The 26923-nt window shown below is 39.4% G+C and overlaps 1 protein-coding gene across 5 annotated transcripts in view; it reads right to left on the bottom strand.

Annotated features, from left to right (window-relative positions):
• PRUNE2 (prune homolog 2 with BCH domain) overlaps positions 1–21871 on the bottom strand; it is a 136836-nt gene extending 114965 nt beyond the window's left edge. For all 5 annotated transcript variants that reach the window (XM_062641163.1, XM_062641180.1, XM_062641170.1 and 2 more), the window contains exon 1: positions 21833–21871. In XM_062641163.1, the coding sequence (XP_062497147.1) occupies positions 21833–21868 (36 nt within the window). In that variant the 5' untranslated portion in view covers positions 21869–21871. The remainder of the gene's footprint in view (positions 1–21832) is intronic.
• Between the last annotated feature and the right edge of the window lie 5052 nt (positions 21872–26923).

Genomic DNA, 26923 nt, shown 5'->3' with positions numbered 1-26923 from the left:
TCTGACCTCAGATGTGCTCTTCCCTAAAACACTGGATGCAACTTTGCAACTGAGAATAAATCTACCAAGAGTTAGAAGGCACAAGAACACCATGCTGTACAGGACCCTTTAGAACTTCATGTTTCTTAAATCAGTGTAGTCCTTAGCTGACATGCACAGAGTTGAACAGCAAACCATACTCTGAAGTGAACCAACAGCCCAGCAGAAATACAGCTGGTAATCACACAAGGAGACTGAATTTTCTGTGTTTATATGAGTAATATAAAAATTCACCTCTACAAAAGAAAAAGTTATATTCCTATTCCAGGTAATCTTTAGTGTCTAAATCCAGTTTACTCCATTCTTCCTTTTTTAATTTTATCATTATGCAATCTCAATGTTTCTTCTAAATTTTTATCAATGTGACATAGATAATAATTGTCACTACACTGCACTCAAATACAAATATCATGCACAGCTATATTTTTATTTTGTTTAAGATCTTCTGTGCCAACTTGTATCTATTTCTTCTTCACCATGAACTATAATTTGCATGATTCAAGACAAACAAGTAGTCCATGCACCATCTTCCCATCAGTGGCTTATCCTAAAATGTATTACACACCTTCACCTGAGACAAAGAATCGTATCTGGAAGAGATGATCAGCAGGCCAAAGTCACTTTTAATTTTGCCTTTCTTATTCAACAGGTTTTTATCATACCATAATTCTTAAATGTATTTGGCTTTTTACCCACTCTAGTAAGATGTGGAGCAAGTTGTTGGAGCAAGTCCAGAGGAGGGCCACAAGGATGATCAGGGGCTCAAACACCTCCCATTTCAAGACAGGCTGAGAAAGTTGGGACTGTTCCGCTTGAACAGAAGGCTGCATGGAGATCTCACAGCAGCTTTCCAGTATCTGAAGGAGGCCTACAGGGATGCTGGAGAGGGACTCTTCATTAGGGACTGTAGTGATAGGACAAGGGGGAACAGGTTCAAACTTAAACAGAAGAAGTTCAGGATAAATATAAGGAGGAAGTTCTTTACTGTGAGGGTGGTGAGGCACTGGAATAGGTTGCCCAGGGAAGCTGTGAATGCTCCATCCCTGGCAGTGTTCAAGTCCAGGTTGGACAGAGCCTTGGGTGACATGGTTTAGTGCGAGGTGTCCCTGCTCACGGCAGCGGGGTCGGAACTGGATGATCTTAAGGTTCTGAGATGACTGGTCTTTCCTCAGTCAGTTGTGTTCTGTTTTGGATTGGCCAACTTCTTCCAGAATAGAATCAGTATAAAAATGCAGTGTTGATATCTCAAAAGTAAGACACATGACACTTAAGGGCTGATCCTGCATTCTATTGTATCAGCTAAAGTTGGTGCATTTCTTCAGAAGTCAATAATCTTTGATGTATTATTTATTTTGCCTTTTTTTGCATTCCATGTTCCTACATACATTATTCTTCTGATGGCAAGCAGCCTCCACAGACCTTTCCAAATTGCTCTTAGGTGACAAAGCACATTTCAGCACAAACATTATCAAAAATCTTTTCTGAATCAGACTTTCCCATCTACCCTTGAAGCATTAAGAAGGCATTCAAACATATTTCCTTGATACCATTTGGCTTACTGCAGATTTTTGCTGTGTTTTAAGCACATTATTGACTGCATTAAATAACCTCATAATCACATTTAAAAGCTTAGTGATCTAGTGCCACCAATGTACTAAAATCTATGATAACAAATGCAGTCAGCATTTTCCATACCATATGCTTGTAAATGTTATTCTGCAGGGAACCAATTAAAACTATGGAAAATTTGGAACACAGACATACGGAACAAAACAAAGCAACTTGTCTTGTCACCATGGTGCTTGCTCAGTACATCGATTAGGGAATGGTGATACTATAGGACAAACAAATGCCACTTTAATTAAACTGCGCTGAAAGGCAATATACAGTAGCATTCATTTTTTGCTGTGCTGATGTTAGTTTTCCTTCTAATGAGATAGAACAGGTAAAACACATTCCTATTAAAAAAATATTTTAAAAATCACAAATATTCCTATTTGAAGAAATGCAACACTAGTCTCGACTTACTGAAAATGTTTCTCTTTTAACATTCAATAGGGAAAGGGTAGGAAACTGAAATTGAATATCTGGGTTTCAGGGAAAACAAAATACTGCTAAGGATATAGATTTTACAGAAATAAAATGAGTTTGAGCAGGGACTTATTTCTTAAATGTATTTCTGTGAAAACAGTGTATCAGGGAAAACACCAACTCAAATCCTTTTATTTGTCCAGTGCAATTAACAATGGAAAAATAGTAAAACAACTGAAAGAAATAACAAACACTTTGAAAAATATCATCCAGAGAATGCAAAATTTATCAGGAGGTGGAATCATGTTTAACTCCCATGAGTGAAGCCACCTGGGTGAGCTCTGTAGGATGGAATATGCTAAAATCTGCATTTCCCATTCCTTCTTGCACTTCAGAACTCAGCACTGCAATTCCTGGGAATCCCACAAAGGACCACTACAAGGATTCCCAAACATGTGCCCATTACAAGGATTCCCAAAGTTAAGAGCATAGAGGTTACCTATCTTGGATAAGACTCCTGCCTTATTACTCTTGTGTAGTGCCAGTGACACCTTGAACTGACATACAGATGCTGATACTGCAAACAATATTTATGGTGATGATTATCACTGCCTGTCTGAAATACAGCTCCATTTCACATTATTTCATCTTGATGTAAAACATACGTAAGCCTGAGCCATGGTTTAAATTTAATGTACTAGGACAATTGGTACAGAAAAAAAAAGGAACAAATTATGTTAATTCCACTGGTCACTGCAGTAATGTTCAGCACAGCCAAGATCTGTCAAGAACTGCAATACACTAAACACACCCCTCTCAGATAGAGCTACAGCCAGACTGTCTCAGAAGCTACCAAAAAACCCACCTTGAACAGAGGTGGGAGCTTCTGTAATGGGAAATAGCCTATTGATTGCACAGACTTTATCTAGCACAGTAGTTTAATTTCATCTCATAAAAGATACCTTATATAGAGAAGAACCATAGAAATAGAGCATCTATAGTACTGAAGATTATTTTCAAGGTGAACATATCGACTATTGCTTTAAACATATGGAAAATATTAGACAAAATAATTAGAAGTGTAATTACAAAGTAACCTGAAGCACTGTTTATATTATAAAGCTATAAAAGAATTTCTTCAAAGGTATGTTATGCCATTCATTTCTGCTTAAAAATCTGATAAGCAGTAACAGAAGAGAGCATTTTTTGTTTAACATTTGATTCAATTTCACCCATCTTGATTAAGGTTTTCACAATGTGTTATTTCAGTATTTATTAAACAGAGGAAACAGTAGATATAAACTGACAAATTCTCATATGAAGAGGCACTAATGACTGATTAAGTAAGACATTCTCTTCAGTACTAGTTTTGCTGAATTCTTTCAGTTAACACCAACGTAGGCAATTTATCATCCCTGGCAAATCTGCTGCCCTCGCTAATTCAAAAGACAACAAATAGTACAGAAAAAAATACGGTTACAACAAACAAAATGAATTAGATTTAAACTTTACCTTTCAATTGACACATCAACAGTATCTTCTAGTTTTATATTTAACATACTATGACGCATTTTTAATCTATGGAAAACACTGATAACAGCATCCTCCTCCACACAGGGACTTGCTTCATTTTCCTCAACAGTCAAGCTCTCAGTTTTCAGTTGAAAAGCATACCATTAGGAAAACCAGCATCCATTGATTTCTCTATCTGCTGTAGCTAAGAACAAAAGGTCCAAAGGAGAGATATGTAAGATAGAAAAGAACAATCTGCTTCCTCTCAGGCTGATACCTTACTTCCACCAAATCATGGAGCTCTTGCTTAAAGTGGTTCTGTAGGTAAAAAAAAACTGAGAGCACAACATCCCTCCTAGGTCAACTCTTGCAGAGAGAGAAGGTCTTAAATCTCTGGAGGTGGGAAAAAAAAAACACAGTCAAACAACAGCAAAAAAAAAACAAACAAAAAAAAAATCCCACACCAAAAAATACCAAACTTAAGTACATAAAAGGGACCTACACAAGCCAAAATAGCTGATGCACAAGACTGATCACAGCAGCCAGACCCACACTTTTCTACTGGCAAAGTCTGAGAACACTGGTAGGGTATTTAGAATTTGCTTGCTATTAAGCCCTACCTCAGTGACTAGCAACACAGCATACCCCACAGTATGTGTCAATAAGCCAGTTCCTATGTTTCCAGCTATGAGAAAGCAGCAACACATGAACTAAGATTACTCTGTATTCACAAGGTGTTCAAGGTATTAAAAAGAGAGATTCATCACCCATGGAGATACTGACAAGTATCCAGTTAAACATCTGTCAGTGGTAACATTAGAAATTGGTGATGATTTCATGTCTTTGCAGTGTTAAGGTCATTCTCTGTTCTCAGTCTGACATTTCTTTAGGTTATTATTTTTGTTTAGTTAACTGCATAAATTTCAACAGATTGGAGGACTGGTTTACCTTATGTAAGCATTTTGCACTGAAAGAACAAGTGGAACAACTACCTGTAGCTTTCTTTCCCTTTTATGGGAAGGCATGTGCTGGCCTTTCATTGCTGTTGAAAGGATATCTGTTTTGCATTAATGAAATTAGGAAGGTCTGTTAAAAATAAACACAATAATTCTTTCCTTTCTTTTACTAGTTAAGTAGAACACTATCTTTTCTCATGATCAAAGAGGGTAATATATAATGACAATATATTTATGCACAGCTGTATCTGAACACTTAATTTCTAGCTCTAGATGGAGTTCATAGGTATAAATACCAACATATACTTGACACTCCTGAATAAAAAAAAAAAAGCACATCAGGTCTTGAAAGAAGATGCTAACTCTTAAAAAGGTTTGAGATATTCCACTGCACGATTACTCAAACAAGTTAGGAAGCTGCTTAAATTTGTACAAGGACCAACCCACAGAGGCCTTGTGATTTGAGTCATCTACTACAGGCACAGCAATGTATGAGAAGCAAATTTTGAGAATGAGGTCTACTTATAAAAATAAACTGTTAGGTTATCAGAGGAGATCCATGTCCCCTTGCTGAAGTCGCATGCACATTGCATTTCTGTGACTTTAAAACCAGCCTTACAAATATATTGTAATGATTTCCATCAATTCAGGGAAACAGGATGCTAATAAATATGGTAGTTAGCGTCACAACTAGCATCAAAATAGAAAGTTTAATTTGTTGGGTTTTTTTTATTTTATTTTAAAAGAGTATAAAAGATATACAGATAGCAATGTGTATCGATGTTTTAACAAAAGCGTGACATAAAATACCTGTTATGTAAGGTATCTTGTGAGGCATTTGGGCTGTGCAACACGCTTACATTAATTAGCAAGAAAAACTGCAGTTTTTACTCTGCTAACACATAGTCTGTGAAGTATATTAATGTGATACAAAGTGATAGCTGCACTTAACAATAAGAGGAAACTCAACTTAAAACACCATTTAAAAATTCATGACATGGGAAAAGTTTGTAACACAGTTAAATGAAATTTGCACTGAACTTCTCCTCATGAGTGGAATTCTCTTTTCAGAAACACTTCAGCATAAAAAACAGCATTCAGAGAATGTAACAGAAAACATTTAAATAACAAATCTCTTAATTAATGTACAACTTCTCAGGAAAAAGAAAATTACAATTGGATTTGGAAGTCTGAATACTTTGCAAACAGCAAGACACAGAAGACAGACACCATCCCTGTCTAAGCACTTCCTTCATCCATCATGGCTAAATGATGCCAATAACATGACAGCCAGTAACCAATAATTAAATTAGCAGAGACATGGCATAAACATTCTGAAAGGCAAAGAAGAAAGATTTTTAAGAAAGCAACATATTTCAGAAATTCTGTCCAAAGCAAACACAGCAGTATGCTATTCTACAAAATATTATTGTTCCTGGATAAGAAAGTGCACTTTTTAATGTCATGTAAGTGCAACTGATTCTCCAGACCCACAGATTTGACATTAATAGAAATTACAGATCAAACTGAACCTCAGACTAAAGTTGCAGAGAGAGTATGACACTTAGTAGCTTTCTGAAGAAACAGTATTAGTATGTTTCTCCTATTTCCTCCAAAATATCTTTGGTCTCACCACAGAACGCTGAGCTGTACTAGTGCTTCTTACTCGATTCCTTACTATTGATCTCAGTAAAGATACTTCACCCTTTCTTCAAACTTTACTTTATGAATTATAATTCAGTCAAGCTTCTACCTCCAAATTACTGGAAGTATTGACTTCACTTTTCACTCCTAAATTTCTTTCACGTTTTATGTTCCTTCCCACATTTTTTGTTTTTGAGAATTTACCTGTTTCTATGAAGAAACTAAATTTCATGTCTGTGATGGGATGAAATTACAGCAACTTCTATGGAGCACAGTTTTATGTTACCATCAGAAAGGAAGATTTTAACATTACAGATACAGAAGTGCCCACAGGTATGGACTTTGGACACTGGATGTTGGGGGTTGGTGTGCACATATTCATGCATCCATGCTAGCTGCATTTAGTAGGGCAGAGTATCTGCATATCTTCTTATTTAATAATGTGGAATATAGGAGAACTAGTTCTCTATGTGTTTAGACTTTAAGTGTGAAGGATTAAGTTCAGGAATTAATGCTCCGCATAGATGTTGTGCACAGAGAGAGATCCTGTTTTCCGTCCCCACCTCAAAAACCGTATGGTCAGTCCTCTGCATGTGTGCTCCAGTTCTCCTCACTGCAGCACTGCAGAACTGGAATTAGACCCAACTCGATTCCCACCCTTCTACCCGTTTCGTGGTACAGCAGCAATGTGAGCCTGAGGACAGGGACAAAAAGATATCACACCTGACTTACTGAATATATTTAACTTACGGACTATCATTAGCTAAAAAGAATACATTGCAATAATACTCTGCGTCTTCTTTTTTCCTCCCCACCGACTGCAAGTCCAATTCAAGGATTTGGCACTAATCTCTTGAATTAAAGAGCAGATGACAAATGGCTAAAATCAGACTTGTTGATTCTTTCCTCCATAGCCTTTGCAAAAAAATGCACTTAAAAGAGATGTGTTTTAAGAGATAGACAGCTTTAGTATTAGGTGCTGGACGACAGACCACCATGTCCAAAATAGAAATAGCACTGTGGCACAGCATACCCTCCTTCAGAACACACAGAAAAGCCTTTCTTCTCACAGACCATAAAGCAGGACAAGCTATAAGCACCAAAGAGGAGAGGGAGCAGAAAACCCATCTCTCTGTGACTGGAAACACCTCGCTATTTCCAACTGACATTTGGTTCCATTGATTTGCACTTTCTGTCCTCCCAGTATAACTATCAAATCTATGTAGGTGTTTTCAGAATGGTTTAGCAGGAAAAAGACCTACTTACTAAAGCTCAGTGGGTCTGAGCTATTTTAAACTCTATGTATGTTGATTTGTGTTAATTAAATGCCCTCAGAAACATTTGCAATTATGCAAAGCTGGGCCCCTGAAATTAGTATCTCTCTAACAATAGTAACTAAAAATTTTAGACAAAGAATGTAAATATAGGGAAAGGAGTAAGCTTTCAAGACTCAAGTCAAGTTTTCAATATTATTTAGATTCTTGACAGAACCAGGAACCAAATACGACACTTTTGTATTCAATAAATAGTATCTTTCATATTATCATTCTATTTCCCACTTTTCTCTCTCTTTTTTTTTGTTTGTTTGTTTGTTTGTTTATTTGGGGTTGTGGGGTTTGTTTTTTTTTTTTATTCAGGGTTTTTCACTTCATGGCCTTGGCCCTTGACCCACCAATCTTTTCAAATAAAGTTCCATGATTACCAGCAAATTATTCTTAACTTCAGTGTGTCAGACCAGAATCTTATTCAAAATAGTACTCTGTTTACGCACAGTGCTAGAATGGGGCTTGCAGATACCCAATTACTCTGTAAAGATGCAGAAGGTGCAAGAAAAGTCCCTTGCCCTGCCTCCTATCTGTCTTGCACACTTTTGGTTATTCTTCTTATTACAGCAGTGGTTTCTAACTCTCAATGCATACAATATGCTTTTCTGTCTATCACCTACCAATCTAACTCACATCAAATTATCAAAAAAATCAGCTACTTTCTAAACAGTCAGAAATGTGTTAAGCGGTCGTCAAAACAAATACAATGGAGTGTTACTCTTCAAAAAATAAATAAATAAACACCACGCATATTCGAATTAGAAAGCATGCCGCTACTTAGCTTCTCTGGACCGTCACAGAAAAACAGCCTATTGTGAGGGCTAAATATTTTTAACTTGAAGATAAATGATCTTTCAGCTATAGCTGTGTACAGTGTCAGTGACATCCAGTCACTTGCTCTGTTTACTGCAGCTGTGGATTCTGCTGAGATCTCTAGGGGACAGAGCCTGGCCTCTCTTTTCTGTTGAAAATGACAGCCAGTTGAACTGAAATGTTTTCTTAAGAACCTGTGATGCTATGAACGTACCTGTTAATGACATACTTATTAACATCCAGCCTTGAAAATACACATAAAACCATGTTGAATTATGGCTATAAAGACAAACAGATCTATTTCAGATTTTGTAGAAAAGTTTGCAAAGATTTGTTTATCATATTTCTTTTAGTTTCAAAGGCAGAACTAAAAGCTCTTCATAATTCATAGAAACATAGAATATCCCAAGTTGGAAGGGACCATCAGGATTATCAAGTTCAACTCCCAGCTCCTCACAGGATTACCTAAAACTAAACCATATGACTAACAGCGTCATCCAGACACTCGCTGAATTCTGACAGACTTGGTGCTGTGAGCAATTCCCTGGGGAGCCTGTTCTAGTGACCGACCACCCTCTTTTCCCAATGTCCAGTACAAACTTCCTCTAATGCAGCCTCATCCCATTTCCTTGTGTCCTATTGCTGGTCACAAGAGAGAGGGGATGAGCCCCTCCGCTGCCCTCCTTGGGGAATCTTAGACTGCCATGAGGTCACCCCTCAGACTTCTCCTCTCCAAGCTGAACAAGCCAAGTGGTCTCAGCTGCTCTTTGGAAGTCTTGCCCTCAAGGCCTTCAATTTTTTCCTTTAAAACAAAGCAAATATCAAGCATTAATTTCTTGAACAGTTTTTGCCAGAAAGGCAAAAGCTACAGCATACAATAGGGGCATAAGAAAAGTCTAAGTTTGCCCTTTTTTAGAGGTGTAAATTCACCTAAAAGGACAGTATTTCTAATACTTATGAAAGACACCAGCCAGGCCAGCCTTATTCGGTAAAGTCTACAGCCCAGTCACCTCAGGAATTTTCTTGCACATCTCAGCAATTTCTAGGAGAAGCTGTTCTTGTCCTAGAGGTGAGTGGGAAATATAACACACAGCATCATTTTGCATCACCTGAGCTTAACATCGGTTATGCTTGTTGGGAGACACACTACAGCACACACGAGTACATGCACACAAAGCAGAGACACCATTCCCAGGTTGGTTCAGTGGGATTTCAGAGATAGTCATCAATGTCATGCTGTGGTCAGGTTTAGGCTTTTAACGCTGAGAATTTGCACAAGGTCTCCTTAGTCCATTAACCTGCTTGCAGAAAGAGAGGGTCTGAGCTTTTTCTCTGTGCAAGCAAGTGACGGAAAGTGCAAGTACACAAGCAACTGAGCTAGATGAAAGTGGTATTTTAATAACACAGGCTAAGTGAAAACTGGTAAGGCTGGGCTGCCAGGTTGGACAGCCACATTCAGTGTTTATACCTTTCTTCCAATTTCTTCTGCCTTGGCTTCTTTTCTTTTTCTAACATACATGCCCTCTTCCTAAAGGATCCAAGTAGTCGCTTTGGAAACACTAAATCCAAACCTGTACTTTAAAGCAAGTTACATGTTCTCACAATGCAATGAATCTGTAACAGATAGTTTAATGCATCTGAAGGAGATGTTCTCACCTTACAACGGCTGGAGTGCAATCTATTGTCTCACCATTTAAGCTTTCAAACTGGACAGAACATCTGAGATGACTACTCCAGCTGTAACTTCTCTATTGTACTGCAGGGTTGCTGCCTCAGCTCAAAACAATGTTATGAAATAGTGCTGGGTTTTCCCTGCTATCTGCCATAAGCTTAGTACTCTTTAAACAGAATCCCTTGTCTCTCGATTATCCAAAAGCTTAATTTGTATAATCACTTCTGATTAATGGAAGCAAAGAGTAGATTCTGCTCTTACAGACTGATCTTAATTCAGTATCAGTAATTATTATCTGGTTGGGAGAAAAGCAGCTAGATTTTAATCACTACTTAATATGGCTACTAACTAGGTTGCTTTCTCCACAACATCATCAAACAGCATCAATTTAAGCTCTGAAAAACTGAAATGTGCAAAGAATTAAAATTAATATCTAAATAGCTTGTAAGGTAAGTGATTAAGCACTTAGTTAACAATGGAGGATACATGTAATTAAGCAGGGATAGAAAGATTTAAACAGTTATTTCACATCTTGTTTAGCATCTTTGCTTATTTCCCAGTGCAAAATGCAAAGAGAAATAATCTCAAAAGCAGATAGGATGAACTGTCTGGTGTGTAGCAGTGGACAGCATGCTGTAAGGTAGAACAGAAAATGGCAGTTCATAAACAATCATATGTTAGAAGGCAAATTTACCCTAAAAGTTGTAAGGCACTCAAAAGAACCAATCTGTACCTGACTGGTTGGCACAGAAGGAAATGACAAATTGCAAAGTATTTATACAACAGCATTCCCAAAATGCTGAAATTTACCGCAACACTACACTAGTCCCACACAACGGGTACGTGTGCCCCCATTCCTAAATGCAACATGGCAATGTCATGGCTATCAAATATCCTACCAGCAGGAAAGGAGAAAGAGTAGAGAGAAAACAGGAAAAAGAAAATGAACTAAATATGTAGGTAAAGATCTCATTACTTCCCCCTCTTTGGAAGCTACAAAGGGGGGGCAGAAAAGGCAGCAAGAAGGTGAGTTCACCTGCTTATTCCTGTCTGCATTAAAAGAAAACATTTTTATATTTATTGTTCCATTTTAGCACACTGAAACCAATCTCTTCTCTTTTTGTCAATATAAATATAAACTAATGCTACCAGAACAGGCATTACTCTCTATTTTCACCACTGCAACACTGAGCAGAACTTGAATTCCCGATCTGATAGAAAAGCTGCGTGGCATTTGACAGCAAGAATAAAATCTCAAATAAGTTGTACAAAATGGTTAGGAAAAAGCAAGCAAACAAATAAATGAAACCAATAGAAAGTCTGAAAGTTTTCTCAAGCAATGGTTTCTACCACCATAGACAATTTGGTAAAGGGACACATTTGAATTATTTTATGTGGGGACAGACAGAGAACACAGAAATGGCATATAAACTGTTTCCATGACAAGTAGGGTATATACTTTAACTTGCTCTATTTCCAAGAAACAATACCTCGGCATTTTCAGTCAAGCAGACTTCACAGTCTTCATACTTGCCTAAACTAAACTAAAACTATTTCTTTAGATCAGTTTGTTAACTCTATCAACTGTAATTTGTGTTTTATTTATAGTCTGGAAATAAACTGTCTTTTCAGAATACGAGATTATAACTGGCCCAATTCTCACATGGGGGTTGGAGGTGCTAAACTGATGGCTGGTTTGGTTTGGTTGGTTGTTTTTAAAATGAAGGCTTAACACTATGATATTGAGACAAGCTTATATCACCAACTACTGCACAAACCATGAAACAGATCAGCCAAAAGACTTCAGACCCAGCCTTAGAAATCCCTCTTCCACTGAGCAAAAGTCGCCAGCTGAAAACTCTGCATTGATTTTGAGAGGCGAACAAAGATCTGCTAAGATTAGATCATTTAACTCATTTTTACATGTGATCTAAAACAGGATATGAGTCCATGTCTCTGGAGATGAATGACTAGAACTTCAGCCTGCACCACTTTCTCATCCCTGGAATGAATCCCTTAATGCACAGTTATGCCACCCTTCCAAACAATAAATGAAGTCATTGCTTTTGTTTGTTTCTCTAAGACTGCCAATGCTGAAGTTCTAGCGTGCACCAAATTCTCAAGAGAGTAAACAAATTCCACATAATTGCGTGGAACTGTTTTTACATGAGTTCATGTAGCTAGCCTCTCAGAATATGCAGAAAGAATTGTACAAAGCCTTCCCACACCTCTTCCTCTCATACACAAAACAACTTTATGTAAAAAATAGACAAGATGCACCATTTTAAAGCTAGCTGCAGCAACTGCACAGTTATCTATCATTAGCCTCTACAGTTCCATCATATCACAATGAGAAAAATGCACATATTTCCCTGAGGGGTGGTGGAGCAGAAGTATATAGTCTCTTACAGATTCAAATCTCTTAAACACACAATACACAGGTAGCTCACATAGAGCTACTTGCTCTCCTAAACAATGTGAATGCTCAGGATACAGTCTCTCTATCTATGTGGACTGCATACAAGAATTGACAAAAAATAGTAGCATACTTTTTCAGCAAGTTAACCTGTCACTGTACTCCATCTGCAATCCAGCCAGCCCTGCAAATGACTTTGAGTGTTAAAACCTTTGTTAAGTAAAAGCTGCTGAATCAGTCAACTGATCACTCTCCAATTGTCTATATTTAGAAGAGACTGTCCCTCCAAGTATTTAAAAGTTTACCATTTATTGCTGCTTCACAAAGAGTCAAATATATTTCAAGTGGAGCAATTCTGCTTCTCATTTAGAAAAGCAAACTGAAAAAACACAGTTCCTTTCTTTCCTCCTATCCCACTGGCTGCAGAACAACATACAAAATTCACCAAGCAGACACGCCCTTCTCTGGTCAGCACACTAGACTCTGACTGCACTTATTTCCAAGAGTTACAAAAGCATGGTAGTATCTGAAGAAACAATTCAGACAGTTCTTCCTCCCTCCCAACTCATCTTTGCTCAGGACTTTTTAATCACTGTTGTATAAGAGCAAGAAAGTATAATAATTCTTATGTTCTGTATCACAATGTAGCACAGTAAGATTAACCATCAGGGAAAAGGTCACTTCAGGATGATAGCCTGTCACTAACCAAAGGCTGGTTCTGCAGCTAACTTCGTTAGTGTCAGGAATTGCATACAGAGCCAGCTCCACACAGAAAACTAAATGAGAATCAAACCTGTGTGAATTTCAAAAAAAAAAAATCCACCCCATGAACTCAGTTATTGCTATCAAAATACAGCAAAATCAAATTGTAAAAAAACACATGAATCATGTCAGGTATGCTGCAAAATCTCACTGTGCTCTAGACAGAGGCTGATGTAAGAAGACTTAAGACTAATAAATTGAGGCTAGAGGGTAATGTACAAAAGAAGGTTATGTCTGTGCAAGACAGAACTGGGCCAGTGCCCAGGTCTATTAGATCTATTACATATTATTCAATTATTGTCAAATGATACAGTACAAGGAAAGAGAACTATCTGACATCATCCAGACGTCATCGTTTTCTGAAATGTTCCTAACCTTTTCACTGTCCATCCTCTGTCCTTTCTGTGCTGCAGTATATTTGCATCTCATTAGAACAAGTGATATAATTAATTACTAAGGACCTTTCTAACTGTTGCTGGCACCTGGATCTCTTCTCTGGAGAAAAGGAATTTAACAGGGATGTCATTTAAGTAATTTAAACTCTGAGCCTGACCCCTTCAGGACTCCAGGCTGGTGAAAGGAACTGCAGTGCTCCTCCAGTCCTGCCCTTTTCACAGTAAAATCCCACACCTTCTTTCCACCTCTCTGGCATAATCTTACCAGGCACTCCAGCTCACCATGGCTAAAGCTAAGCTTTTACTCCCTCTCTTTTTACTGCACCTCTCTGTCACAGGGACATATATAACAGAGGCAAAGGCCTTAACAAAAGTATCCCATCCATCACTCCAGCCTGTAATCTTGGCATCATATTCAGTTTACACACACACATAGCGCCTATTGTAAAGTCCCACAGTTGGTTTATTTCCTCATCAACCTCTCCTACCTCCCCTTGGAGCTAACACTCTAGCTATCATTACATGATGGTTTAATCACGTAAATGTTACTTGGCTTCAACAGAGGTAACCTGGCAGCTTCCAGAACTACGCTGTGGGAAACCTCGTCTGTTGCTCTGACCCTGCCATATTGGTTCTGCCCATATAGGCCTCTCTCTCCTGGTTCTCCTTGCTCCAACACATTAGCAGAATCCTTAAACTACACTGAAATCTTTCAAAACCTTCCTCTGCTTCACCTATCATCTCCTGTTCAATAACTTCTATCTCCAGCCAGCCAATAGCAGGGAATGGAAAGAGTAATCAGATCTTCTCATTTCCTCCTACGTTGTCCCTATTCTTAATAAGATGTTTCCAAACCTCTCCATCCTCCTTTTTTCAAAGCTGCCCTTTGCCAGAATGCTAACAGATAGGTTAGAAAACATACACATTATCACACCTACCGATTACCACCCTACTACTACTTTGGAATCATCTGCTTCCTCCTATATGTCTTCCAACTTACTTTACGGACTCTCTAAGACAGTGATTGAATAGATTTTTATTTTATGAAGTATTTGCATAGCACCTAGCACAACAGGATTCTGGTCAATACTACAGTACCACATTAAAATAATGGTATGGTAGTGTGATACTCTAGTAAATACCCTAATATATTGCATTCAAATGCCTTTAGAATTTATTTCTATGTAGAACAATGAAAAAGTATTGCAGCTACACATGCAGTGATGCAACACCCAAAATGTTATTGAGCATACAACATGGCTTAATCTTGATTAATCTGATGTACTTCACCTCCACTGATGGAAAATTCACCAAAACTCAGCAATGCTTTATTCTTCCATTTCCACCTTTTTTCTTAATTTTTTTGTGTGTGTGTGAAAAAGGAGAAAATATCACTGCACCAAAGGCTGATGAAAAGCAAGGTCTGTATGCCATATTTTAAAAAATCTTATTTCTGTCCTCCAAACCTAAGAAAATCCATGGGGAAAGGGCATTTTAAATCTCAGCTTCAGCTACGTGTTTGTAGTCTGTATGGCTTTAGTGGAACTGTAAAAGTCTATTAAATCACCCAAGATATTTTCCTTACAGCTGTAGGTTGTTTTTTAGTGTAGTCTTACACATGTTCACCCCACTCAGGTTTCATTTTGTTTGCCTTTATGAAAGGGCTTCCTCTCCTTCCTCTGGGAGAAGGCTCTCCTAGCTATAAAACCTAATTTTCAGGAAATACCTCCTGTTATTAAGCCTGTGCTGACCATTTTGCACTGTCTTTTTTATACCTGTGTACATGAATGAACAATTCCTTCTTTGCATTGGTTTTAATACCCCAAAGATCCAGACTGTTCACATATCTCAGATTAGCAGTAACTGAATCGTTTTACATTTAGTGAATTTTTATTTCATTGGAATTCAATTCTTTAAATCACTTTGTTATGATCCCCTGAATTCTTCTTCCATTTAAGAAATATTTTTGGCTATATGGTACACAAAACAGAAGGAAGCATTCCACCTGAAACTGCATAATGATGATGAAAAACAGACAAAGTCTACAGGACACCAGGACATAACCCTCCCTAATAAAGATGTGTATAAACATACAAGGGTATATTAGTCCTTATATTCCTTATGGGATATGAAGGCTGCATCCCAAAATTACTTAAGATCACCGTATAAGCATGTCTTATTTGCATTACAGTGACAATCCCATCTTCATCTTTCTGCTTTCATACTCTGATTTTTTTTCCTCATACTGAATCTGTATTTGGAAATACTCTTCCAAAGGATCTGCAAAAATATTTTTCTAGTAATTTCTCTCATCCCTATAAGCCCTTTAATATTACTGAATCTGCTCAGCATGGCACACAACTATTCTTTGTTTAAATATTTATCTCAGAATTATGTTACTGCAATGTTTATTCTTTTTTCCACATTACTCATGAACCCTGACTCTGAAGTTCTTGCTGCAGAGTACATGGTTTCTTCTGACTGATTTAAGGAAAAAAGGTTAATCAGCTGTAATGCTGTGATTATGCAACATTTTTGCGTGTATGTACAACCTATCCATGCGAGTTTTCCAACTGAAGTCAATATCATTATTCATACTCTTAAATCTGTACAAACTCAAAGTGCCCTGCTAAATGGAGTCAAGTCCCCTGTGTGCTGCTGGATTAATGCAGAGAAGACCTGATTCCTTGCCTTACTGCCTGAAAGCTTTTTTACCTCTCTGCTTGGATAAGTGCAGCAATTTCTGGGAAAAAAAAACTTCTGCTTCACTTCTGTAATGTCTTTCACTTCCCATAAAACCACCCCTTTATTCTAGCTAAATCAAATATTATTTTCAAAGTAACCACTGCCTGTCATTGATAACAAAACTCCAGCTAGATAAATAAAAGGCAATATGAATAAACATGTAAGTGACTCAGCTTGTTTTATAAACTGTGGTCACATAAATCTGCTCAAGTCATGCCATCATCAGTAACTGTTCTTTGAGCTTCTTTGCCTCAGAAACAAACACAACATTCATTTTTTATCTATCAAAGCAATGCCTTGGAAGCCTTTTTTTCCTATTCTCAAGGGCTTCTCCCCAGCCACGGGCCTGGCCCTCACTTTGGAAAATGTCCAGTCACACAGTCCAATTTTTTTCTGGACATGTCTGTCTGGGGCCATAACTCCCCATTTGTCCAGTGTGTAATTCTGTCAGGGGTAACATTGGTCTAGCATTAGAGACTCTTTTCTTACAGCAACAAGGGATTAAATGAACTTGAAGTTTTAGGAGATTTGGGGATTTTTCCAAATGCTGTCAACTGCTGAAGATGACACAGCATTTAGAAAGATCACTTCCCCAGCTAATCTGCTGTTCTCTGCAGAGGGAGGACCATGTTGCTAGTTTGAAGCAGTTTGCTGCAGTGTATTGGTATCTCAGTATCATCAGCACATTACGACTTTTCCAGGGCTCATTCTGTCCTCTTTGACTTCCCTGAAGCCAGCATATGAAGCATTAGGCTCTCCATTAAGCACAGACCTAAGGCCAGGGAAAAAGTACTGGCTGGCAGCCATTGTCTCAGCATGTCTCAGGAGGAATTCTGTCAACTTTTTTATTTTTTTTTTTTAATTATTACAGCTTTTTTCTTGACAAACTCCCTTGATTTGACTTCTCACAGTCATTCCACTTTACTGCAAACAGGCTAAAGCAAATGAGATTACTTGAAAAACACCAAACTTAACTACCTCATGCAGCACACAGTATCTCACATCAGAGAATCACTAAATACATAATTTCTGAATTTTTACTTCTGTTTAATTGCCTTTAACATTCTGATAATTGTCCTGAAGTTACACCACTGAAGCCTTAAACTTTTGATTTATTTTTCTAATTAAGAAGTGCAAAATTATGTACTGACTGATCATTCTTCTCCCACTTGAGAAATTAGCTGTGCCTGAAAGAGTCTAACCTAGAGAAAGACAGACTGAATTATCACCAAACATGTCAGTAAAAGTATACTGGGAATGAAACAGCAAGGTTTTGTGAAGTATGTCATTTTCGTACAGTGTCTTTTAAAGTTCTTTAATTCAACAAGCATGCAGAGAAGGATAAGCTAGTCAATGCATTGTACTTGGGTTTCCAGAAATATTATTGAAAAGTTTTCAAAGCCTAGTCAAGAAACTAAATCATAAAAGAAAAGGGGGCTCTAATCCTCTCACGGCATAATAAAAAACTAAAAGCAAGGAAACAAATGGTTAGTTTTCACAATGAAGAGAAAGTGTCTGTGAAGGATTCTCCACAAGGATATGTGCTAGGATATGTACTGTTCTCCATATCCATAAATAATAAATGATATTACTTCCAGTAGGACAGGCAGGCAAATAACGAAGTGGCAAAAACTGCAGAGAATGCCAGATAATTCAGGAGAGTCAAATTAAAACTGGCTGCAAGGGCTGTAGAAAGGACTCATGATTCTGCAGGACTAGGTAATAAAATAGTAAATGAAATGAGAACTGAGAGTGCAGACTAGGGAAAATGTGAGGAAACAACCCCACGTCCATTTTTTTAACTATGTTTAGGTATGATTCACAGCCAAACGGGCTTTAACATTAGTATTACCAAGCAGAAAAACCCATCATGTATTCGTTTTAAATGATACACTGAAAGCACCAGAAAAATGCTTTCTGACAGTAAAACAGAATAAGTAAGAATAGAATAAGTAGGACATCAAGAACTCTTAAGAAAGTGAAAAAAAATATGTTGCTATACTACCATCAAAGTCTTTTATGTACTAATGCCTTAAATACAGCAGGCAGTCCACAACTTTTAAAGGGTTAATGAAATTATAAAATATTCAGAGAGATGCCACAATGATAAAGAGAGTGAGCAAATAGTTTTCACCTAAGAAGTGGTGATAGAGAAACTCAGCTTGAAAATGGGAGAAGAGAAGAGGGATATGGTAATGCTTAACTAAACACCTCAGGAAAATGAACAACAAATACTCATTTGAGGAATAAGAACCATGGAACACCCATTAAAATTGTCAGGCATATGGTTTAAAGTAAACAGAAAGAGATATTGCACCACTCACACAAATTGCACGATAAAATTGTAAAACTCTGGCTTGAGCTGTGACTATCACAGTAGTTCAGATGCACATTTTGATCTAAGCTTTCAACACTTTATCAGCAAGCCTGTATATTCTACTGCTTAACAACCCTCCCTTAGCCAAGGCAGAACACTGGTTTAGAAGGACCTTTGGTCACACCTAGTCTCAACTATTCTCACATTATTACTAGACTTAGGAAAAACTGTGGAAAAGCCTTACTGAGCTGTAAATGCCCTAAAATGTCAGTATCTCAACTCTTACATTCTGCCATGTTTTGCCTTCTAACATTTTTTCCCCTTGGTTTTACACCAATTATACATAAGAATTTTAAAAATTGGCACTGAAAAAATATCACTGAGAATGTTCTGTGACTGCATGGCAAGTTACAAAAGCAAAATTCTATGTTCTTAAAGAAAGAATAGCCTGATGAAGACTTTATTATCAAAAGATAATATGCCAAGAATTTTTCCCTCTAACAGTCAGTGAAAATACGCAACACAAAAGTCTTAGAAAACAAAAATGCACAAGTCTTTTGTGTGGTGTACTCCAAGACTGTAGAAAAAAAACCCTTGATTAATGTGGCTGGAGCCAGACCCAAATGAATGATGAAGCACTTGCAGTAATAGGTTCCCTTGCTCAGTCTGGGGCAATTGTTCTTTTGGAGCTATTGTTCATGAGTAAAGAAAATTTTCCTTTACTCAGAATGAGTAGTAATTATGTAGTCAGTGAACGTAATCTGTTTAACCTAACAAGATCAGGTTTCACACCTATGGTGTGAAATACTATCACCGTTAAGACTGGCATCATCAGGCCTCTGAGATACAACTGTAACGCTTTAGTGTCTTCCACAGATACAGCCGCAGCAGCACAGCAACACACAGCAACCCATTAACACTATGCCATTCGCCCATTTACTCGGGCTTCTTTACCTTAAGTCAGTGCAAACCAAACATAGCCCCTTGTTTGCCTTCAGCTCAGTTGACCTTTTTTCAGAAGAGAAAGATTCTCCATAAAAGTCTGGACCAAGCAGGAAGGAAAACATATCATCAGCTTTCTGCGCTGAGGAACGCAAACCTTCAATTACTCTTCAATTACTCTGGATTATCTTTTCCAGGCTACTGTGGTACAAAGTAAATTGGCAAATTTAAGTCAACCTGTAGGATTCATAAATCTTTTCTAAACCGAACAGATGCTCAGATTCTTCTTCCCCAGCCATGCTCAGCTGACGTGACCACACAACTAAACTCCCCCACTGTAATAATCCTGTGGAAGAAACCTTCTCCAAATAGTTGTGACTTTTTTCTTCCACAGTTTAGAAGGTACAAAGCCTGCATTTCTTCTGAAAAAAAAAAACACAATAAAATAATAGCAGGAATAAAAAGGGATACTGTTCATTTGTTGTTCTCCCTGTTTCATCTAAATTAAATAAATAATATTATGTTATCCATGGGCCTCTTCAGATTACAGTTTTCCAGTCAAATCTGGTCTGATTATCAACAGCTATTCAGAAATATTAATGTACTATTTCCTTTTAGCAGTAAAATCCAGTTGTTCTTACTGTTCTTGCTTGCCATTTACTAATGACGCAGAAGGGACCACCATCATAGCATAATTAATGTCTATTAAGTAAGACAAGCTCTGATGTACTTGAGCAGGAAATCTGTCAAAACTAAATCTCCCATTCAAATATTGCGATATATGAAATGCTGATGTGAAAATATATTAAGTAACTGTCCTATGCAGTATCTTTTAATGGGATTACCAAAGTTCAGACTGTTTACATGAACATATAAGGGGAACACCTTACATATGCCTAAAAATTACACAGTAAAACAATTTAGTTGGCATGTAGCCAAGATGACACACCTCATGTTTACACCTAATATTTACCAAAACAGTTAAATATTAAGGGAGCCACCAAGGAATTAATTTTCTCTTTTATTTTGCCAGTCCTCTAAAAAATGCCATAATTCTACAATTTCCAACATATGCATGACAAAAAAAAAAAGGAAGGTATAACAAACCATCCTTTACAAATCATTACATGTAGAGAATGATGGTTGTTGGACAAAGACCATCTTGGTTTTAGAAATGCTCATCCTCTACAGAGATTCATAACAGGTCTATGGTACAGGAAAGGCCTTATGCTTCTAATCATCAACAACGAAGTCTACATTTAGTTAACTACAGCAACTCCCCAAAGGGTGGAGATGGCACCCTGCAAGCAACACAGTTCCCAAGCAACCAAGAATACAGGGCAAAACTAGCAGTCACAGATTGTGGATTTTTTTTTTCTTTACTAGCCCTTCATTAGTCCTTTAATTGAACACAGTCCTCAGAGCTGGGATAGCGAGCAGGACTGCAGGTAACAACTTTAAATCCGAGTTTTGCGAATAAAATCAACCCTCACAATTGGAAACAAGCCAGCCTAAGACCACCCCAGTCTTAAAAACATCCTACCTTTGCACTGCACATAAAGGGGGAGAAAAAGCACACTGTTTGGGGCCAGATTATCAGTCACTGTAAACAAATGTACTGCAGTTTCAGGCACAATAGAGCTTGAACTAACAGTCATTTGAGAACAGGACCTTTGCATCTCTGATTCCTAACACAGTATTACCTAGGGCAGAAGCAACACAAGTATGGGGCTGGTCCTTGATCAACTTTGCATATTCCTCAGTTATTTTGAGTTTTGCTTATCAAAACTTATCCCCTATTCCTCGTGACATTTAGACCACAGAAATTAGTTTCTCGGTGACTTTGATGTATGGTTTTCCACACTCAGCTACGCAACTTGAAGCATCTCAAAGTCTCTACACGTGTGCCAATAATTCCCGAATGGCACGCTGCCGTTCGCGTGTGTCCCTCCCGCCACCCCTGTCAAATATGGGTTTGTACATTTGTAAAGCGGGGCGTTATTCAGCAATCACTATAGGACAGCAAGGCAAGAGAAGAAAGCGCACCCCCAAAGCGCACCCCAGCCGACGCAGAGCCCGCAAGCCCCATCCCCTCCCCACCGCCCCCCCCCCACAGAGCAACGCCGAGCGCTGCCGCGACACTCAGGAAAGTTTTCGGGAGCACCCGCGGGTGCTGCACCGGGGCTGCGGCGGGGCAGAGCCCGCTGCCCGCACCACCGGCAAGTCGGGCGAAGTTTGTCGCCCGCTGCCCGCCGTGACTCACCAGCTTGGCCTGGGCGCGCTGCAGGAACTCCTCCATGGTGCCGGCCGCCCGCGGCGCTGCCCGCAGCGCAGAGCACAGCAGACCCGCTCCGCCGCCCGCCCCGCCTGCTCCGGTCCCGCCCCGCCCTGCTCGCCGCGGGCGGTGACGTCAGGCCGTGCCGCAAGGGCAGCCGCGGAGGGGAGCGGAGCGGAGCGCGAGGGGGCCTCGAGGTCGGAGGTGTGCGCTGGAATGCGGCGGGCCCATACCCGTCTCGGGGGCTCAAAGCAACAGGCTCGGACCAGTCACCTGCGTGCCGCGGGCGTTCGGGCGGGGGTGTCTCGGTTGGCTTGCAAAGAGAGCTCGGGGGACATCGGGGTTGGAGGCAGACACGGGGTTGGGTCTCAGCCCCGGGAACCCTGCCCTGCCCCCCGCTTCGGACCCGGGAGCATTTAAAACTACAGCCACATTTCCAGCCCTCAAAGGAGGGAGCCTACTAAGACAGCATCCCCTTCACAGAGACGTGAAGTGAAAAGCCGGAGAGCTGGAGGCCCTGTCCAGAACTGAAGAAGTCAGGGGAACATCATGCAGTGAGAGCGGAGTAGATCAGGAGATCAACTGCAAGGTTCATGGCTTCTCCGGTGCTCTCGCACCACTATCATTCACCAGTGTGTTTCATTTGCCAGCTATAAATAAGTAACCTGAATAACAGAGGGTTACTACTCCAATCAAGCTGTGCCTCACTGAGGAGTTAGTGATGACTAATTATTAATAAATTCAGTGCTATGAGATCTGGGATTTCTTTCTCTAGTGTATTATTTTACAGCTCATTGAATTACTGAAAAAGCAAAGCTCTTGCTTCCTTATTAACAAACTTTTTCTTGCGTGTGTAATTCTCTCATTCAATTTAATTCTTTCATGATATCTTACAGATCCTATTACTCAGTTCCCTGTCATGATCAATCTGCACTGCCTAATCATATGTTCCTGTTCCAAAGTGTTCTGGAGAACAGGAAAAAAATAAATAAAAATCCTCATCTATGCCATAACAATTGAAAACTGAAAGGTAAATCTTCATTAAAATATTTGAGTGGACTGAAGCACTGTGCAAATTACATGAAGCAAAGTATTGTAAATGACAGTGTTCTGCAGAAAAAAATTGAACTCTGCTGTGTTTACTGGAACATTTCTTCTTCTGAAAAACATTAGTGTGTTTCAGAACTCTGAGTTTTCCTGTTATTCTGTTGAAAGGTAGGTCTCTTGAAAGGTTGCGTGTTTTGCACAACATATACTTGTAACCTAAAATTGAAACTGAAGTATTGCAATACAGGAATTGCTGTGTAATCTGAGGTGCACAGTTGAGGTCCACTGAAAATGTTTTGCCAAGTAAGAAATCAATATGATCTTGCAAAAAAATGGTGTTAAGTATATAGTTCCTCTCAGCAAACTCTGCAAAATTGGTAACAAAACAGAGAATCCAGCTTGCTACAGCAGCTAAGCAGAAGTTTAGGAAATTTATGCGTTAAAGGGATCATTTTTGCTGCATGTATATTAAAAAAAAAAAAGTCAGAAGGCAGACTGAACAACAAATATTTGGAGAATAAAAAGCTGAATTTACTAAGCAGGCAGCAAAATTATGTTCTTATGCCTAATACCAATAAGAACACTTACTCCCATATACTGTAAATAAAGTGTTCTGAGTAGTTTCGTCTTTGACATCCAATTAATAGGTCTGTCTATGTGGTCATGGGCAGTCAGTAAATGCATCCTTATGCTATAATACCTGAGTGGCCTTCCACTGCTCTTAGAAGAACCCCTTTGTGATCAACATGCTGGCAATCTAGAGATGGCCCCAGTACAGTTGTATTGAAAACAGAACATGATGTGCCACAGCTCCCTGAAAATACTCATGAAAGATATCTTTTGAAACTGTTTTTTTGAACCACTTGTTTGCCTCCTTAATTATTGTATGAGTTAGGTATTGTATAATTAACTGTTCACATACTGTTGTGCAATATCATGAACAGAGAACTGGTCTCTGTATCTGTTTAATCTTTTCTAGAAATTCCTTACCCTGATTCTTCTCTTTGCTACCCCACTTGCAGCCACTGAATTACTTCCCTTTTGCTTAAGCTTAAATCAGACATGAATTGGGACCCAGATTACTTTTTATTCATTTTTCTGAAGTAACTAAACAAAACCAATTCACAGCCATCCAAGAAGGTTTTCCTAAAGGGTGTTTCTCCTTTGTTGTGTGTAACAGAATTCCGTATGAAAACAGTGGGTATTGTGTATGTATCTCAAAGTAAGAATTTACTCCATATCTCATTCATGTAATTGAATTATTAAAAAATAAGCTTGTTGAGGAGTGCTGAATTTTCACTTGTTCATAAGCACTTTTGCAACACCTCTTATTACACTGAAGAGGCTGAGCCTGCGAGCTATGAGTTCTACTTTTCACATTTTTGTGGTTTTAAAATTTAAATACAAATAATGTACTTCTGAGAAAAAGTGTTGTTTGGAAGTGCATGTGTCTCTATGTGGCAAAGGAAAAGTTATTTCTTTAATTTCAGCCACTATTAAAGCATTCCGGAATATATAATGTTTTTTTGCTATCATTTTTCTTTGTCCTTAAAAACCTGCAGCTCTAGTGATTATGAAGAAAGAGAATGCCTTACACTGCAAGATCTTCTAAAACTCTCATCTGCACTTTGACCGTCCAAAGAACAGTAATTTGCATTATATACAAAGTATCCTAGTAAAACCTTGTAGAATCATAGAATCAACTGGGTTGTGAAAGATCTTTAACATCATCAAGTACGGTCACTACCCCTAGGACTGCCAAGTCCACCACTAAACCATGTCACTGAGGGCCTCGTCTACATGGTTTTTGAACACTTCCAGGGACAGTGATTCCATCACTGCTCTGGGCGTCCTGTACCAATACCTGACCACCCGCTCTGTGAAGAATTTTTTCCTAATACCCAATCTAAACCTCCCCTGGCACAGCCTGAGGCCGTTACCTCTTGTCCTATCACTTGTTACTTGGAAGAAGAGACCAACCCCCACCCACTACAACCTCCTTTCTCACTGTGAGGCCAGTACCGCAAAGGCCTTCCTCTGAAGTATGTTGGGTAGAGGGGCAGGGCTGCCCATGAGGGACCCTGTCATCCCCACTGAGCAAGGCACCTTGCCAGGGCTCCTTTGAGCCCTACTAGGTGCTTGCTCATGCTCCACACAGGTGGCCCTTGTGCCCCGCATCCAAAGGGATGGAGATTTCTAGACTCCCAGGGTGGTCCCCAGGGGTTCCATTCCTTTTTGTCCTCTATAGCATTGAGCACAGCCACTTGTCAGGGTTCCCCCAGGTCCTGTGATCTCAGTTCTTGTTTGCTGCTCCTGCATGTCCATGTGCTAGTTGGGACCTGGCACACTCTGGCTCTCTTGCTCAGTGCAAGCTCACAGTGGGAGTAAGTTCTGCTCTTCACTTGGCTCCATTTCTCATGGGTGTTCTTGCTTGGAAGGGCTCCAGCCTTGCTGCCCTATCAGCAGCTACCACTTTCCAGCTCTCCCTGCATGCAACACAAGTACAGGGCAGGTATGACAGGATTTTTAATGGATCCACTGGCCAAGAAGGGCAGTAGCTGAGCAAGGTTTGGAAGACAAAAGTGTGTTTGTCATAGCTACATGTCATGCTTCAAAAAATACCCACAGTACCATGCCTTCTTCCTGCACATCTGTGTGTGGTTGGCACCAATGGTCATTCTTCACATTCTCACTCTGCAGGAGACAGGGGCTGCTTGGCTATGTCGTGGTGTAAACTCAGTCAGCCACGCAGCTGCTCTCTCACTCCCTCCCACTACCTCCCCAACACACTCTCAGAGGGATGGGGAGGAGAATCAAAACTATGTAACTCCCACGGGCTGAGATAAGAACAGTCCAGTAACTAAGGTGTAACACAAATCGCTGCTGCTACCACTGATAATAATGATAAAGGAAATAACAAGGGAAGAGAACACAACTGCTCACCACCCATGCCCAACCCGAGCAGTGATCAAGTCCTTCCAGGTAACTGCCCCCAGTTCTACATCCTGGGCATGACGTGCTGTGGTATGGAATACCTCTTTGGTCAGTTTGGGTCAGGTGTCCTGTCTCTGCTTCCTGCTGGCTTCCCCTCCTCCCTGCCAGAGCATGAGACTCACAAAGTCCTTGGTCAGACTGAACATAACTGAGCAACAACTAAAAACATCAGTATTTTCAGTGCTGTTCCCAGGCTGAAAGTCAAAAACACAGCGCTGCACCAGCTACTGAGAAGGAGAAAAATGACTGCTACTGCTGAACCCAGGACAGCCTATATACCTGCTGCTGCTTTCTGTGGCTCTGAAGGTTTCCTTTGCCAGACTGCAAGGGATGTTTTTTTTCAGGCTAACCTGATTTCTGTCCTTGAAAGTGTTTTAGATCTGAAAAAAAACCTTGCAGGGAAATAACGGGGCATGGCATGGCATAACATGGAATGGAATGGAACCAAATGGAATGGAATAGAACAGGAGAGGAGAGGAGAGGAGAGGGGAGGATAGGATAGGATAGGATAGGATAGGATAGGATAGGATAGGATAGGATAGGATAGGATAGGATAGGATAGGATAGGATAGGACGGGTTGGATGGGATGGAATGGGATGGGATGGGATGGGATGGGATGGGATAGTCTAGGACAGGATAGGGTAGGATGGGATGGGATAGGATAGGGTACAATATGGTACGATATGATATGATACAATGGCATACCAATTTCCAAACTAAGACAAATGTTCCCAATGCTTCCTGCTTTTGCTTAGCCTGGGTGACACAGGCAGGAAACATTTTTATGTTCTTTCCATCTGCCAAATTCTAGCTTTCATTTCTCTTGACTGCCATCTGAGTCAGAAAGAGATTGTGATGCCTCCTAAGAGCCAGTGCCTTCCTTGCATCCTGACTACACTCCCTGCTTGACTCCTCCTTTCCTCCCTCGGGTGATTAACAAGTAGGTTGTCATACCTCAAGAACATCAACTTCTACAAAAAATCAAGCTAACTGCTGTTACCAGTCTATGAAATTAAACCCCACTCATTCTCTGAGCT

Source organism: Pezoporus occidentalis, unplaced genomic scaffold, assembly GCF_034315485.1.
Source record: "Pezoporus occidentalis ecotype Australia unplaced genomic scaffold, CSIRO_AGI_Poc_V1 ctg117, whole genome shotgun sequence".
NCBI classification, from domain to species: domain Eukaryota; kingdom Metazoa; phylum Chordata; class Aves; order Psittaciformes; family Psittacidae; genus Pezoporus; species Pezoporus occidentalis.
Note: the sequence above shows the minus strand (reverse complement) of the source record. Positions and strands in the feature narration are given on the sequence as shown.